The sequence below is a fragment of the Bos indicus x Bos taurus genome, chromosome 5 (genome assembly GCF_003369695.1).
Source record: "Bos indicus x Bos taurus breed Angus x Brahman F1 hybrid chromosome 5, Bos_hybrid_MaternalHap_v2.0, whole genome shotgun sequence".
NCBI classification, from domain to species: domain Eukaryota; kingdom Metazoa; phylum Chordata; class Mammalia; order Artiodactyla; family Bovidae; genus Bos; species Bos indicus x Bos taurus.
In genome coordinates, this window is record NC_040080.1 from 49196157 (window position 1) to 49213692 (window position 17536).

A 17536-nucleotide genomic window follows, 5' to 3' on the forward strand; every position below is an offset into this window, starting at 1 on the left:
AATTTAACACTTGAATTCTCATCTCTCAATCTCCATTCCTCTCACAAGAACCATGTGCTACACTAAAAATTTCTCTTTGTTCCTTAAAAACATTTCTCTCCCATCTTTATGTCATCTTTCCATTCAGCTCCTAAATATGTTGCTGTTCCAGTAATGTCTTTTGTCTTTAAAGAGCCAGCTCAGTGTTCACAAAGGGAACAAACTGTGAAGCACCCCCCCACGCCCCCACCCTAGACTGTTGAGCCCCTTCTACATCAGATTTTTCTGTAGAACTCTGCTTCTATTACAGCACTGGCGTCATTGCACGCTCTGCATGTTCTAGTCGACCACATCCTAGACTGGAAGCTGCACAAAGGGACAACCCTGCATCGTTTCTGTCTCTCCCCTACTGTGCAGTACAGTCCTGACACATAATGAGTCCTCAGTAAGCGGTGAATAATAAATGCGACCCTTTAGAAAAGTGTGCTGGAGATATTCTCCATCAACTGGTATTGTTAGTCTCCCAGTGGTACGATGCAGAAGTTTTCCTTCTGATAAATCAATTTCCTTGTCCAGATGATTATTAAGTCTTTGGTTCTTCACTGCTTGGCAGATCCTTCATAATATTTGATCTCTGATTAACCTGTTCTCACCTTTGGTGTTACATAAGTATATCTTCCATTGTCTTGTGTGTGCCTCTATCATCAAGCTTTTTTATTCTCTTAGAATTACACAGATTGTAAAACTAAGCTTTTTTTTTATTCACTGTTTACATAAGTATAGATTTGTACTTATCAAATCAAAACAGAGGACAGTAAAGTGTAGTGTGCTGTTGTCTTAGACATGGAAAAAGTATGCTTAGGTCAGATGATTGCATTTGTATGTTTAGATCTGAGCTTTTGATTCTTTTTTTTTTCCAAAACCTACTGATGTTTTAGAAGCACAAGAATACTGAGACCTTTGGCCTTAGTGAGAGCATTGTTGGAAGACTTTTCTTAATCCCACATGCACACAAAATATTTTACCTGTTGAACTTTTAAATGTGGCTTATGAGAGTAGAAGAATAAACAAAATGATTTGTGGAACATTGTAAAATACATTTCAAAGGTATATTTAAAGATGGGAACATCTTGTAAGAAGTTTTCTGCTATTTAAGGTAGTGTGAGAGTATTTTATGAAGAGTAAAGCAAAATAAATATTGTCTGCAGTGTTTGTATTCTATCCAGTACTTGTATATCAGGTCCGTGTGCTCTGACATAATTTTTCCCTTTCTTTGATACCAGGTTGAAGGAGTTTTCTATGTGAATGATTCTCTGGAAAAATTAATGTTTGAAGAATTAAGGAATGCCTGTCGAGGTGGTGGTACGTAAATTATAGAGTTTTACATGTGGCAGTACAACTAGTGTATACCTTGTGGCGTGAAAATGGTAACTCAAGTAATTATAATTTAAAAATACAAAAGTATTGTCAAGGAATGATCAAGACCTGAAGTGAGACAAAAGCCTGTTACTTATTCGTGATCACATTTTTGGCCGCCTGAGCTTGTAAAGCACTTTAGCTGGATGGACCTGGTTGGTTTTGCAGCCAACCTCTGACAGTTACAATAAGAACAACCATTTACTGTGCACTTACTATGTAAATGTACAGGCATTTACATAGCTTATGGCATATAATTCTTGGACTAACTCTAAGAGGAAGATACCTCCATTTTACAGATGTTTAAGTCAAGGCTCGGTGAGGTTAAGTCATTTTAGTTCATCCAAGGCTATAGTTTCTCAGTAACAGAACCAGAATTCAGAACCAGTTGTGTCTAATTACAAAGTCAGTATGCCTTTAGTCTCACTAAACTTCAGTTATCTCATCCATAAAAAAGAGTTTATCACACCTATCTTGCAAGACTACGGGCAGATATAGAGATAAATGTATAACATTCTGATGATGATGGTGAAATAGAAATCTAGTTTTAACCCTTTTATTTTTTAGGTCAACAAACCTAAAATAAATTTCACCACTGTCTCACCAGGGCATGCTGACTTGTCTAAAAAGATGTGCTGATATTACAACCCCAGATCCCCTGACTCCATGCAGTTTCACAACACTTCCTAATTGCCCTTTTTTGTCATTTAGAGTAAAACTGTTTTGTTTTTGTTTTTGTTTTAATAAATATTATGAACAGTTAATGCTTTTTTTATATTGACAACATAATGTGTAATGATTATGTTTTACAACTCCAAGTACAGTATTTGCAGGCAACCATCATAGTCTGCACAGAATACTGACGGCGTGTTTGTAATTAGTGTGGTTGCCCTCACTGCTTTCCTGTGTGTGTGCTGCCTTCTTTCCCACTTATTCTCAAACACACTTATGAAAACTTTGTTTTTGTAGTCCTAACCACTACCCCTTCATTTAATCCAGTCTAGAAAAGTGACTATATTTCTGCCAAAAATCCCAAAGAAAGGCAATGCCAAAGAATGCTCAAACTACTGCACAATTGCACTCATCTCACATGCTAGTAAAGTAATGCTTAAAATACTCCAAGCCAAGCTTCAGCAATATGTGAACCATGAACTTCCATATGTTCAAACTGGTTTTAGAAAAGGCAGAGGAACCAGAGATCAAATTGCCAACATCCACTCGATCATTGAAAAAGCAAGAGCGTTCCAGAAAAACATCTATTTCTGCTTTATTGACTATGCCAAAGCCTTTGACTGTGTGGATCGCAATAAACTGTGGAAAATTCTGAAAGTGATGGGAATACCAGATCACCTGACTTGCCTCTTGAGAAACCTGTATGCAGGACAGGAAGCAACAGTTAGAACTGGACATGGAACAACAGACTAGTTCCAAATAGGAAAAGGAGTATGTCAAGGCTGTATATTGTCCCCCTGCTTATTTAACTTATATGCAGAGTACATCATGAGAAATGCCGGGGTGGAGGAAGCACAAGCTGGAATCAAGATTGCCGGAAGAAATATCAATAATCTCAGATATGCAGATGACACCACCCTTATGGCAGAAAGTGAAGAAGAACTAAAGAGCCTCTTGTTGAAAGTGAAAGAGGAGAGTGAAAAAGTTGGCTTAAAGCTCAACAATCAGAAAACTAAGATCATGGCATCCAGTCCCATCACTTCATGGGAAACAGATGGGGAAACAGTGGCTGACTTTATTTTTCAGGGCTCCAGAATCACTGCAGATGGTGATTGCAGCCATGAAATTAAAAGATGCTTACTCCTTGAAAGGAAAGTTATGACCAACCTAGACAGCATATTAAAAAGCAGACACATTACTTTGCCAACAAAGGTGCGTCTAGTCAAGGCTATGGTTTTTCTTGTGGTCATGTATGGATGTGAGAGTTGGACTGTGAAGAAGGCTGAGTGCCGAAGAATTGATGCTTTTGAACTGTAGTGTTGGAGAAGACTCTTGAGAGTCCCTTGGACTGCAAGGAGATCCAACCAGTCCATCCTAAAGGAGATCAGTCCTGGGTGTTCATTGGAAGGACTGATGTTGAAGCTCAAACTCCAATACTTTGGCCACCTGATGCAAAGAGCTAACTCATTTGAAAAGACCCTGATGCTGGGAATGATTGAGGGCAGGAGGAGAAGGGCACAACAGAGGATGAGATGGTTGGATGGCATCACCGACTTGATGGACACGGGTTTGGGTGGACTCTGGGAGTTGGTGATGGACAGGGAGGCCTGGCATGTTATGATTCATGGGATCGCAAAGAGTCAGACATGACTGAGTGAGTGAATTGAACTAAACTACCAAAAATCAAATGTGTTCACTTTTTTCATATTGAAATTTTGTTTTCAGGTGTTGGTGGCTTCCTGCCAGCCATGAAACAAATTGGCAATGTGGCCGCCCTGCCTGGGATTGTTCATGTGAGTCCATATTCAGAGCTTTAGTCACTTATATTTTCTTTTAGTCTAAAAGTTTGTTGAATAGGTGAATGGCCATGCCTAGCTGATAGTGGTATCATCTAGACAGTGGCCCTCAAACATCTAGAAATAACTGTGGAATTTAAAGAAGTAATTGAATCTGGGTATATCTCAGTCTCTGGCTGCCTTTGGCCAGAATCTGTGTTTGAGAACCTTTGGAGTAGACTTTATTCTCTTGTCTCTTGTTGTTGTACACATCACTCTTGTATTAGTGTGCCACCAGGGAAAGTTTCAGTGTGGCCGCGTTCAAGAGGAGGACTGGAGGAATACTGGAAAGAAGTATAAGGGTTAGGACTGAGGGAAGGGAGAGAGGCGCACAATATAACTGTTAAGGATATGAGTGGAAAAAGAGGCTGGTGGTGATGCTGGGGATAGAAATGGATGGTACAAGTGGGGACCCCACCCAAGTCTGCATTTCAGATTCCACCATTAGGGGTAGATGTTAAATCCAGCAGACATGTTTTGAGGTCCTGGTGCAGGTTACTATGTTCAGCACTTGGGGGAAGAAATGAAGAGACGTGGCTTGTACATTTAAGGAAGTGTTCAGGTGTCTGCATATATCCCTACCATGTTGTGATCTCCATTCTTTCTGAGTCAGGATACTTCCCTAGGCCCCGGATGTAGACAGTGCACAGTTTTCACTCCATCTGATGTGTTACATTTGTCTTATTTCTTAAACACTGAGGACCTTTGTAAATCTGGCATTCCTCTCCTGTCAACCTGACATGACCACAATTTGTCAATGTCTAAGCATCATCTTTAAAATGTGATAGTATTAAAATTAGCGTATGGTTGTCCTATATCATGTTGTACTGAGGCGTTTCTCTTTTCAGTTTTCTTAGTTAATGGTCAGGATTTGAGGGGGTGGGGAATGTTGTGGATTTTTTTGTCTTTTGGCTGAACTGCAAGTGGGAAAATCCCAGTGGTCAAACTTTGTAAAAAGTCTTTCCTGCCATATCTAGCTTTATGATTAGGAATTTTTATACCCAATTTCCACCAATAGAGAAGATTTCATGAAAACAGAATCTTGATTTGGGGAAGGTTTTAATTCCCAGTCTGTTTTAGAGTAAGATCTGTCAGGCAGCCAGAGTGCCAGGTGGAGAAAGCTGTATTTCTTTTTCTGATTTTCTTTCAGCGATCCATCGGTCTTCCTGATGTCCATTCAGGTTATGGGTTTGCTATTGGAAATATGGCAGCCTTTGATATGAACGACCCTGAAGCAGTGGTATCCCCAGGTAAGGTCACTGTACACGTCTGCTGTCAGGCGTGTAGCTTCTCAGAATCATAGCCTTTCTAGAATAGATTGTGGCTGCTTTTTGTGTGTGCATGTCAGCTTCATCATGTTCTATCATTTCTGTTCTTCATTTTCTAAGAGGATTAATTGTGGACACTTGGAGGCTATTAAAATATCAAATAAAAGCATATATTTATTTAAAACTATTTGAGCTCCTACTTTGTGCCAGGCATTATTCAGACATTGGCTACAAAACAAACCAAAAGACTTCCCTGGCTAGTGTATCTTCTTTGTGTCACAGTTACCTCTTAGACAAATTGGAGCTAATGATATTACTTACGACATAATATTTTTGTGAAGATTAAATGCATTAAGCTGTGCTAAAGTACTTAGTACAATGCTAGACACTTAGGAAGTACTTGATAAGCGTTTGCTTGTATTATCATCGTTATTATCCACTTCTAGTTGTACACTTCTTTTCTGCTGTGGTATGCTTTCACTGAAAATATTTCACACCAGAAATAGTATCTTTGCTCTAGAGTCTGAAAAAAAAAGATGAAAGTACAAATTATATGTTGAGAGTTTTGGTGGACAGGATCATTTTAGAGCAATCCTCTGCCAAGAATAATGAGAAAAGCTGTGTAAAAATTTCAAAACAAAACCAAAACACATCTGTTGAAACCATAAGAAAACTGTTGAGACAGTAAGAATTTGTGAGGCTAAGATCCAGAGGAAAAAGTGCAAGTACATGCGCCCAATATTTAGCACTTTTAGCTTTTCTTTTGAGGTCATGGCAGATTTGTCCTTAAGGACGCAGCTGATGCGAATAACCCTGTTACAGACTTGACACCTTCACCTCTAAGATATGTATGTGATTGTACATGCACCCACATTATAGTGCACCCAAGAATTGTAGAATACACGTTCTTTTCAAGCGCACATAGAATGTTCACCAAAACTAGACCATGTACTGAGCCACGAAGATGATCTCAGATTTCAAAGCATTGAAATCAGAGTAGCAGTTCTCAAACTTTAGACTTGAGACCTTTTTACATTCTTAAAATTATTGAAGGTTGGTCTCAAAGGCTTTTGTTGATGTTTACCTTACTGGAAATTAAAACTGAAAAAGTTTAAAACAGTAACATGTAAGGACACATTCCATGTTTCATTATGCCTCACAGCAAACATGTTATCACATGTCATGTAGCCTTTGGAAAACTTCACTGTGCAGTAGAGAGAATGCATTTAGAAGGCTAATGAATGTCTTAGCATTGTTATACAGTTAATCCTAAAGACATGAAATGATCTCTGGGCCATACGTAAGAACCACTGTTACAAAGAGTAGTATCCTACCACAGTGGAGTTAAGTTAGAAATCATGAACAATAAAAACTAAGGGGAAGAAACCCCATATGTTTGTAAATTGAGCAGTATGCATTTAAATAACCCATGGGTCAAGAAAATCATAATGGAAACTACAAATAATTTTAATGATAATTTTAAAAATAACCTGTATAAAAATTGTTACTATTAATACCATCCTTGAATAGAAATACACAGCCTTCAGTGCACAGATTACAAAGGAAGAAAGGCTACAGTATCAATGATATAAGCATCCATCTCAAAAAGTTAACAAAAAGCACAACAAATTAAACCCAGGAAAGATAGAAAGATGGAAATAAGAGCAAGATTAATGAAACAATATACAATGGAAAGGATCAACAAAGTCAAAAGTTGGTTCTTTGAAAGGACTAATAGAATTCATGAACCCCTGATAAGAGTGACCGAGAAAAAAAGAGAAGCACATAATTCACATTTTAATCTCTAGTCTAAATGTTACTTATGGTTATTTTTGCCTCCTTGGCCCACAGTATGTGTTTAAATTATGTTGTTGTTAGCTACTTTGTCAGCTACTTTAAAACATAATCTTTAAGAATGGCTATCTTTTAAACCCTTTATTCATAGTGGGTAACCACTGGTAACAATGCTTAACCACCTGGTTTTGCTAATATTTGACTTAATTTTTCTCTATTTTGTAGGTGGTGTTGGGTTTGACATTAACTGTGGTGTCCGCTTGCTGAGAACCAATTTAGATGAAAGTGATGTTCAGCCTGTGAAAGAGCAACTTGCCCAAGCTATGTTTGACCACATTCCTGTGGGAGTGGGGTCAAAAGGTGTCATCCCAATGAATGCCAAGTAAGAACAAAAGTTTCCAATATATGGAATGAGAGATAATAACCACGTGATCCTCATTTTCAGTGTAGGACATTTAGGAGATAGGGATTGTTCAGTCACTTTTCAGGAAGTGTAATGAACTGTTTTTTTAAGCATGAGGTCCATAATGTTTGTTAGAAACACTAGTCAATTCATGTTCATTGTGACAGCCTTTGACATACAGTTCTAAATAGAATAATATCCATTAATGTTTACTGAGCATTTCCTATGTGCAAAGCATTGTGTGGTGGTGGATGTGTATATCATTTTGTGTAGGTAATAATGCTAATATTATCCGTGGTTTACAAGAAAGGAAACTGAGGTTTAAAGAGAGAATAGTAAATAAGCTAGTAAAGTCAGGATTCACATCAAGGATCCTTTGGCTTCAGAGGTTATATTCTGAAGAGCACTGTCCTTTGTCAGTGAAGATGTATTTATTGATGACCTTCCTTTTTGGGTGATAGCCCTGAGTTTGTTCTTCACCTACAATATCATGTATTTCCAAAGTAGAGAATTCCATGTAAGACTACCCTGCAGTGGCCATCGGTGTACTGTGTCATATCTTGTGTAAAGCTGTACACCTTACACTTTGCAGGGTGTGCTTAATAAGTGTACCTCTTTAATATCTTCTGTTTTATCTTTAAAATTTGTATGAATTTTGTGTTCTATTCAGATACGTGTACAGACATTAATATCAAAACGTTTTAGCTATTTCCTGTTATATACAACTCCTATTTACCAAAAAGCAAAACACAACCCCCCAAAAAACACTTAGAGTAAAACTGATACTTTTGGAAGATGCTTATTCTGTGATTTTATGTGGTCCCTGACATGCAGTTCCACTTTGAAAAGCATACTTGGAACATCTAATAAATTCCAAGCATCTTTACAAATACTTTTGATAGGAATTTTGTCCTAATAGGTAATGTTTGAAATGAGCTGTTGTGGGGAGAGCACATTGATCATTGTAATTGCTCCTGATAATATTTTGAAAAGGGGCTGGACCTTAGGTGAAGATGAGAGCTTTTTCCTTCTAGGGGTTTAATGTGTATACACCTCAACTTCAAAATGCAGATACAGTAAAGCTAGGTAGTACTTCTGTTGCCTGAGGACATTGAGATAGCTTTATTTATTATTTGTAATTTTTCATACGTTACTATGAAAAGTTAGTGTTAACTGTGGTAAAGTTGGTGATAGATAATGACTGTTGGTTATAGTTATAAATTTTCTGTGGCTGCTTAATCACTGCATCATAGAACTCAGGATCAGAGAGGGAAATAAAATTTGAAAAGTATGAGGGGCTGTAAAAATGTGAAGAACTATAATCATCTCCAATGTGGTGTTTAGTACTTCAGTATTCAATTATTTATGAAACTGCTTTCCTCAAAAAACTAAAATTGCTAATAGCATGAACTGTGTCCCACACGATGCCTGAGGCACAGGCAATAAATGGAGTGCTTTCCTCTGCCCTTTGAGATGTGGTCATTCTTAGGTTTTGATCTGCCTTGGCTGTGAAGTGACCTTCACCTTGTTACTCACTCAGAGACTTGGAGGAGGCCTTGGAGATGGGTGTGGACTGGTCCCTGAGAGAAGGCTATGCCTGGGCAGAGGACAAGGAGCACTGTGAGGAGTATGGAAGGATGCTGCAAGCTGATCCCAATAAAGTCTCAGCCAGGGCTAAAAAAAGAGGCCTTCCCCAGGTAACACTCACTCTGGAGGGGAGACGTTCATTTTTTTCATGGTTTTTTTTTGGCGGGGCGAGGGGGGGAGTCTGTCTTCCATGTGTGGAGAGTATATCCCCAGCGTTTTTCGGAGTACATTGAGAGGAACACAGTTTTATTTATGCTTCATTCTTACTCTTAAAAAGCTGTCAGGAGTTTGCACATATTCATAAAATAAAACAAGGTGTCATGAATTAGAAGTGGATGGGAAGAAAATGAAATATGATTATAAGACTTAAAATGTATACCAAAATTGCTTATGTATAAACTTTGACAATCTACAGATTTGGCTGAAAGTTTTCTAGCATCTAGGTTGAAAACAGATACCTTGTCAGTTCGTGGTGTCCATGAGATTAAAAATATACCAGATGTTTGAAATTTACACTAATTGTAATGGCTTTGCCACTAATTCACTATGACTTTAGGCAAGTCTCTTGCCTTCTGGGTCTTGTTTTCTTAGCTGAGAATTGAGATAAAAGTTAAAACTAGGCAACCTCTGAAGACTCTTGTTGCACTGCCATTTTCTGGGTCCCTAAATCATCTATTAGCTCCAATTATGGGATATATCCTTCCAGTGATGTGTAAGAGTCAGCATTCATCAGAGTTCATCCCAAAATTTGACCATTCTCTCCATGATGTTTAAATTGTCCTGTGAGCCCTTTGATGGTCTGAGTTTTGGTTGATGAAGCTTTTAATGTGTTGTACCTCAAGCAGATAATGAACAGTAAACTGCAGGAACTGCTGTACACTATTTTAGTTGTGTGGAATACTACTTGAAATAAATGAAACTTTTCTAAGCTTAGAAGTTTCTTTATTACATAAAACACTATTTGTGTGGTTATCTTTTTGTTGATTGTTCCTACCAATTTGCTTTTTAAATGGATTTTTTTCAAACCAGAGTAGCTGCTGTTTTATCAAACGTTCTTACTTTTGTAGTTGGGGACTCTGGGAGCAGGCAACCACTATGCAGAAATCCAGGTTGTGGATGAGATTTTCAACGAGTATGCTGCTAAGAAAATGGGCATTGACCATAAGGGACAGGTGTGTGTGATGATCCACAGTGGAAGCAGAGGCTTGGGCCACCAAGTTGCCACAGGTATATTCTGGACCTAAGTTTTGGCTTGGTGCTAAAAAGTACGTTTTATGGGGAACCATATAGAAGTTTAAGGGAGAAAGTGCTGAAAGTTTACTTGTAGTTTTTTACCCTTGTTCTCCTCACTGGCAACGCGTCTTTGAACAAATTAACTTCACTAGGCTTTAATTTCCTTGTTGGAAAAAAATGAGAATAATTATTTTGTACAGTGTTGTAAAAGCTCCACTTTTTATGTTTACTCTACAGATTACTGTTACTAGCTGACCAAGAAAGAGCAATAAAAATCTTAAATTGTAGAATTTATGATAGATGCAGATTTATCAAGATTGGGTGTTATGATGGATTCAGTGATAAAATAGTAAGGCAAGGACTCTGCTGTCAGATTATCTCATGAGAAAGATGTCATGTTTATTAAAAAGAAAAACTAAAGGCAAAAGATAGTAATTGATAAAATAATATGGAAGAGACAGAATGTTTGGGTAAAAGATTTTAGAGGTGACTTCATAGACACACAACATTTGAACAATCATATGTGCAGGACATTCATGACCAGAAGACAGCATAAACAAAAGCAGGAGGCAGGGAAATAAAGGTCATTTTGGATGGTTCGTAGGATGTGTGAAAGGGTTTATGGATATAGGATAACTTATATGGACACATGGAAATTATAAACTCTGAGTTACAATTATGGTTCATCCTTGTATGTATGTTTCATTCTGTGGGAATTTAATGATCTGTCCCAACATGGCCTGTTTAGGGTATTTTGTCTAGCAGGAGTATGGAGCACTGGCTAACATTTCTGAACTTTCTACTGAGTACTTCTCTACAGTTTATCACGAATTCGAGTTGCATGCAGAAGATCTAGCAACTTATCTCCAGTTCTTTTAGGTTAAGTCACTGAAAATTATTTTCAAAAGCTGTGATAGTAATACATGTTTTACTACTTCTCATTCACATGCCAGGAAAAGAGTAACTCAGACCATGATGTTGTTAATTCTCTATATCTCCATTCCCCTTACAAGTCCTAGAGAGCAAGTGTTCTCTTTGGGGTCCACATACATTGTGTCAGACAGCTCTGACAGAAGATTCTCCATAAATACATCTTAACCAACAAGTAGATGAGCTCAGAAACAATTTAAAGGGAAAAATGTATTTTACTTGTTTCTTTTTAGAATGGTTTTGAATATAGTCTACCTTTCTGCAGTAAATCTGAATTATAAAGGGAAAGCCGGCTGACTTGGACTTGGTTGCTCTCTCTCCTTTCAGATGCACTTGTAGCTATGGAAAAAGCCATGAAGAGAGACAAGATTATAGTCAATGACCGTCAGTTGGCTTGTGCTCGAATTGCTTCCCCAGAGGGTCAGGACTACCTGAAGGGAATGGCAGCGGCTGGGAACTATGCCTGGGTCAACCGCTCTTCCATGACCTTCTTAACCCGTCAGGTACAATTGAAGCTGCTTGTCTGTTCCTAGTTATACATGATGAACTTAAATGATTTAAAACAGTGTAATCAAGTCAAAGCCTATATAATTTGGTTTTGGTGTAATAGATATTCAAAATATTGGCAAAGAGTCCAAGCTTTTGTCGTGTCCTTAAGCTCACTCAGTAGGGTATCAGGAGTGGGGAGAAGAGAAACTAAAATTATTCCTAGAATTTGCCTTGAGCAGTGGAGAGGGTGGAAGTCCTGTTTCCTGAAATTCAGGAGGCTGAGGAAGAAGCACTTCTGAAGAGTGAGATCAAGAGTAGTTGTAATCTTTTTTTCCTCCCCAAAGGGTTTCTTTAAAAAAGAATTTGGCTTTGCTGGGTCTTTGTTGCTACTTTCAGGCTTTCTCTGGTTGCAGGGAGCAGTGGCTACTCTCCAGTTACAGTTCTTGGGCTTCTTGCAGGGGCTTCTCTGGTTGCAGAGCACGGGCTTTAGGCATGTGGGCTCAATAGTTGTGGTTTGTGGGCTTAGTTGCCCTATGGCATGTGGGATCTTCCTGGACCAGGGATCTAACCCGTGTCCCCTGCACTGGCCAGTGGATTCTCAACCGTTGGACCACCAGGGAAGTCCCAAGAGTAGTTGCAATTTATTCGGTGACACTTGCTCTGTGGTCTAAAGACAGTTTTTGTCCTTTACATGAAGATTAATAATTTTGCTAATTTTGAACTCTTAGATCCCTCACTCCCTTCAGGAACAGAGCTTTCAGAATCAATAAGTTCTGAAGAGCTAGTTCTGGCCACTATTAACATTATGCTTTCTCTCTTAGGCTTTTGCCAAGGTCTTCAACACAACCCCTGATGACTTGGACCTGCATGTGATCTATGATGTTTCTCACAATATTGCCAAAGTAGAACAGCATGTGGTGGACGGGAAGGAGCGGACTCTGTTAGTACACAGGAAGGGGTCCACCCGAGCCTTCCCTCCTCACCATCCCCTCATTGCGGTTGATTACCAAGTACGTACTGAGCCATTTGTGGTTTTAAGCAGTGGGGGCATGATTTGGACAGTTCTAAATATGGACGAATTTAAACAGGAAAGCAGCAATTGTGAAAAGAAAACAGTCTGTCATCCATGAGAACAGTGATTTCCAGTCTTCTCTGAAGTACGACTTCACCCTCCATCGGTGCTTACAGTGTGCTGTCTAAACAATGCTGCATAGAGAATATTCTGCTCCATTAAGATACATTAAGATTCTCTTTTAAGGCCTTTGAATGATTAGAAGACAGGATTAAGACTAAACTCAGTCTGTTTCATTCCTCTTCTCCTTTCGATATCTGGCTGTGATCAAGTTAGAAGGACCCTTAACCAGCCATTTCACAGATCAGGAAACAAGCCTGAGAGGGCAAGTGCCACGCTTGCTCAGGATGGTTCTTCCTAAAAACTCTTCCCTACACATTTGAGTTTTGTTTTGCTCTTACTTTTGGTCTGTCTTCTATTTTTCTGGTCCTCACATTTTCCCTCCCATCCTCTACCCTTACCTTTCAGTTATCAAAGAATCAAAATACTGTCTTGATGTAGTTGTGAGAGCAGTGCATTTAGAGGCCCAGGCTTCTCCACAGTCCTTTAGTGCAAGAGGAAATTTAAATCTCAGGCATGGAAAGTTCATGCACTCCTGAATGTTAACATGTTTGATTTGTGTGCTTCCTCAGCTTACCGGACAACCAGTGCTCATTGGTGGCACCATGGGAACCTGTAGCTATGTTCTTACTGGTACTGAGCAGGGCATGACTGAAACCTTTGGAACAACTTGTCATGGAGCGGTGAGTTATGAAAACAGAAGCTCACTTAGAAAGACTATCTTCAGTGTAGTCATTGCTTTGCATTTTGATGGGCAAATATACTTGAAAGTGAAAGCGAAGTCTCTCAGTCATGTACAACTCTTTGTGATTCCATGGGCCGTAGCCTGCAAGGCTCCTCTGTCCATGGGATTTTCCAGGCAAGAACACTGGAGTGGGTTGCCATTTCCTTCTCCAGGGGATCTTCCAGAGCCAGGGATTGAACCCTGGTCTCCTGCACTGCAGGCAGACTCTTTACCGTCTGAGCCACCAGGGAAGCCCTTGGTTGAACATTAACAAAGTTGAGGTTTGGATCTGTCTTGTCTTCTACATGAGTTTATCCCCAGAATATATACTGTCTAATAATATATACTGAGGTCACCAAGTATCTCAACCTTGGTGAGTTCATTGTATGGCTAGGAACTATTCCTCAACTCTGAATCCACAAAATGTGGATTGAGAAATTGTCAGACTAGCATAACTGATAAAACTTAACCTGATACAAGTTTACTGCACAGTGTTTCTCAGTGATTTACAGACGTAGCCGTTAGCACAATTTGTTCCTTACTGAGTAGATCCACTCAAGATTTGGAGGAAACGCCCTGTTTTACAAATCAGGACCCATGTGCAGACTGCTTACCTATTTCAGTGTATTGCTTCTTCTAAGCCAGGCGTTGGCAAACTTTCTATAAAGCACCAGACAGTGAACATTTTAGGCTTTTTGGGCCAGAAGATCTCTAGGAGCCATTCCATTTTGCGATCATAGTAGAAAGCAACTGTACATAAACAAGTGGGTTTTCTGTGTCTAATAAAACTTTATTTACAAAAACAGGTAGTAGGCCCCCAGACCAGTTTTCTTACTGCTTTTCTAAGCCATCAACGTTCTTAGCTGGTGATGGAGTGGAAAAAAGAAACTGTCTAGGATATCTTTTCAACCGGACAGGCCCTCACATATATATATCTCTATATATATAAACCGTACTCCTGACCCTTTCTTGTTTCCAGTTGCCTCTCAACTCCTAATTTTTAACCCAGTGATCAAAATCATCTTCCCTCACACATGTCAACAATGTTTCAGGGCATTTTTTATTGTCACCGTCAGGGAGAGGAGTTTTGCTGTTGGCATGTAGTGAGTAGAGGCCAAAGATTCTGCTAAATGTCTTAGAGTATGTATGACAGTTACCTAATCCAGGATGTCAGTAAGTGCTAAGGTTGAGAAACTGTTTTAAATTACAAACAGCACAAAGTTTTTGTGATGATAGACTTATCATTTACAATTTTAAATGAACATATTTGTATTTACTTGATAATAGCAATCAGAAACACAAAACTGAATCTTAAAATGCTTTGTAAATGCGAATTTGTTTTCCACAAAGATGATGAATCTTAAAACAAAAGGTATATTATAAGCTTGATGAAATAGGAAAAGATTGTTTTTAATTCTTTTTATAGTTTAAAAAGAAGTCAAGGAAAAAGCATATAATCCTAAGGGTTTAAATTAATCACTGGGATTGAACATAATTTATAAATGAAGTTCACTCCTTTCCCAACCTAGGGCCGTGCACTGTCCCGAGCAAAGTCAAGACGTAATTTAGATTTCCAGGATGTCCTCGACAAATTGGCAGACATGGGAATTGCAATCCGTGTCGCCTCACCCAAGCTGGTAATGGAAGAGGTAAGTGAAATTTTGAAAAGTATGCAGCATAAAACTGTTCATAATGTATGCCAGTATACAGAGACAGCAGTTGTTACTATTGCTAATAGAAATATCCTTGAGGAGATGAAAATTAGAGAATTAGAGATACCAAGGGAATCTTGCAAAGATGGGCTCAATAAAGGACAGAAATTGAGCTCATCTTTTCATGCAAAGATGGGCTTAATAAAGGACAGAAATGGTAGGGACCTAACAGAAGCAGAAGATATTAAGAAGAGGTGGCAAGAATACACAGGAGAACTGTACAAAAAAGATCTTCACGACCCAGATGATCATGATGGTGTGATCACTCACCTAGAGCCAGACATCCTGGAATGTGAAGTTAAGTGGGCCTTAGGAAGCATCACTATGAACAAAGCTAGTGGAGGTGATGGAATTCCAGTCGAGCTATTTCAAATCCTGAAAGATGATGCTGTGAAAGTGTTGCACTCAGTATGCCAGCAAATTTGGAAACCTCAGCAGTGGCCACAGGACTGGAAAAGGTCAGTTTTCATTCCAATCCCAAAGAAAGGCAATGCCAAAGAATGCTCAAAACTACCACACAATTGCACTCATCTCACACGCTAGTAAAGTAGTGCTCAAAATTCTCCAAGCCAGGCTTCAGCAATATGTGAACCGTGAACTTCCAGATGTTCAAGCTGGTTTCAGAAAAGGCAGAGGAACCAGAAATCAAATTGCCAACATCCACTCGATCATCGAAAAAGCAAGAGCGTTCCAGAAAAACATCTATTTCTGCTTTATTGACTATGCCAAAGCCTTTGACTGTGTGGATCACAATTAACTGTGGAAAATTCTGAAGGAGATGGGAATACCAGACCACCTGACCTGCCTCTTGAGAAACCTGTTTGCAGGTCAGGAAGCAACAGAACTGGACATGGAACAACAGACTGGTTCCAGATAGGAAAAGGAGTCCGTCAAGGCTGTATATGTCACCTTGCTTATTTAACTTATATGCAGAGTACATCATGAGAAATGCTGGGCTGGAAAAAGCACAAGCTGGAATCAAGATTGCGGGGAGAAATATCAATAACCTCAGATATGCAGATGACATCACCCTTATGGCAGAAAATGAAGAACTAAAGAGCCTCTTGAAAGTGAAAGAGAAGAATGAAGAAGTTGGCTTAAAGCTCAACATTCAGAAAACAGATCATGGCATCTGGTCCCATCACTTCATGGGAAATAGATGGGGAAACAGTGGAAACAATGGCTGACTTTATTTTTCAGGGCTCCAGAATCACTGCAGATGGTGATTGCAGCCATGAAATTAAAAGACACTTACTCCTTGGAAGGAAAGTTATGACCAACCTAGACAGCATATTAAAAAACAGAGACATTACTTTGTCAAAAAAGGTCCATCTAGTCAAGGCTATGGTTTTTCCAGTGGTCATGTGTGGATGTGAGAGCTGGACTATAAAGAAAGCTGAGCACCGAAGAATTGATGCTTTTGAACTGTGGTGTTGGAGAAGACTCTTGAGAGTCCCTTGGACTGCAAGGAGATCCAACCAGTCCATCCTAAAGGAGATCAGTCCTGGGTGTTTATTGGAAGGACTGATGTTGAAGCTGAAACTCTAATACTTTGACCACCTGCTGCAAAGAGCTGACTCATTTGAAAAGACCCTGATGCTGGGAGGGATTGGGGGCAGGAGGAGAAGGGGACGACAGAGGATGAGATGGTTGGAGGGCATCACCAACTTGATGGACATGGGTTTGGGTGGACTCTGGGAGTTGGTGATGGACAAGGAGGCCTGGCGTGCTGCGGTTCATGGGATCGCAGAGTTGGACACAACTGAGTGACTTAACTGAGGAGATGAAAGGAGGTGAGATCTCATGGAGTTTGTCTTTGTTAGGAGCTCAGGTATGAAATCATCATTTAAGAGAGAGTGATTGGCTTAGTGAAATTTAGGTGATTGGCAGAACAGTGTCAGGGATCCACTTGAACTTAAATTTATTGGTTGGGTGTTTTTCAGCTACATTCAACTCTATGGATGGAGGCGTGAAATAGATGTTGAGTTTCCTTTAGTCAGGGTTGCAAGTACAGCACAATGAATGGTAATCAAGGTTGTTGATGGGTTGAAGAAAGATTGTGGGTCTCGTGAAGTTTAAAGGATTGTTGGAGGTGAAAACCTAGGCTGTGTTCACCAGCCTGGGATGTTGGGAGCAGAGACTGGGGGAGTTGTAAGCATTGGTGATGACTAGTTCTGGGGTATGACTCTGGGAGTGAATGGCTGAAGTAAGCATTGAAGGAGCAGCAATCAAGGAACTAGGACACCAGGTACTGAAAGGATCCTCTTCCTGGATATTGAAATTGTTCGGAATTATAGGCGGAGAGGCTGAGGGTGACCCAGGAGCTGGAAATCTTCCAGTAACAACGGGAACGGATTCTAGC

General features: G+C 39.5%; 1 protein-coding gene across 1 annotated transcript in view; it reads left to right on the plus strand.

The window, feature by feature from the left end:
- Positions 1-17536, plus strand: part of RTCB (RNA 2',3'-cyclic phosphate and 5'-OH ligase) — a 28690-nt gene that overhangs the window by 1724 nt on the left and 9430 nt on the right. The window contains exons 2-11 of the mRNA XM_027541866.1: positions 1263-1341; positions 3793-3860; positions 5053-5152; positions 7190-7346; positions 8908-9064; positions 10022-10181; positions 11445-11620; positions 12428-12616; positions 13311-13421; positions 14992-15111. Coding sequence (XP_027397667.1) covers positions 1263-1341; positions 3793-3860; positions 5053-5152; positions 7190-7346; positions 8908-9064; positions 10022-10181; positions 11445-11620; positions 12428-12616; positions 13311-13421; positions 14992-15111 — 1317 coding nt within the window. The remainder of the gene's footprint in view (positions 1-1262; positions 1342-3792; positions 3861-5052; positions 5153-7189; positions 7347-8907; positions 9065-10021; positions 10182-11444; positions 11621-12427; positions 12617-13310; positions 13422-14991; positions 15112-17536) is intronic.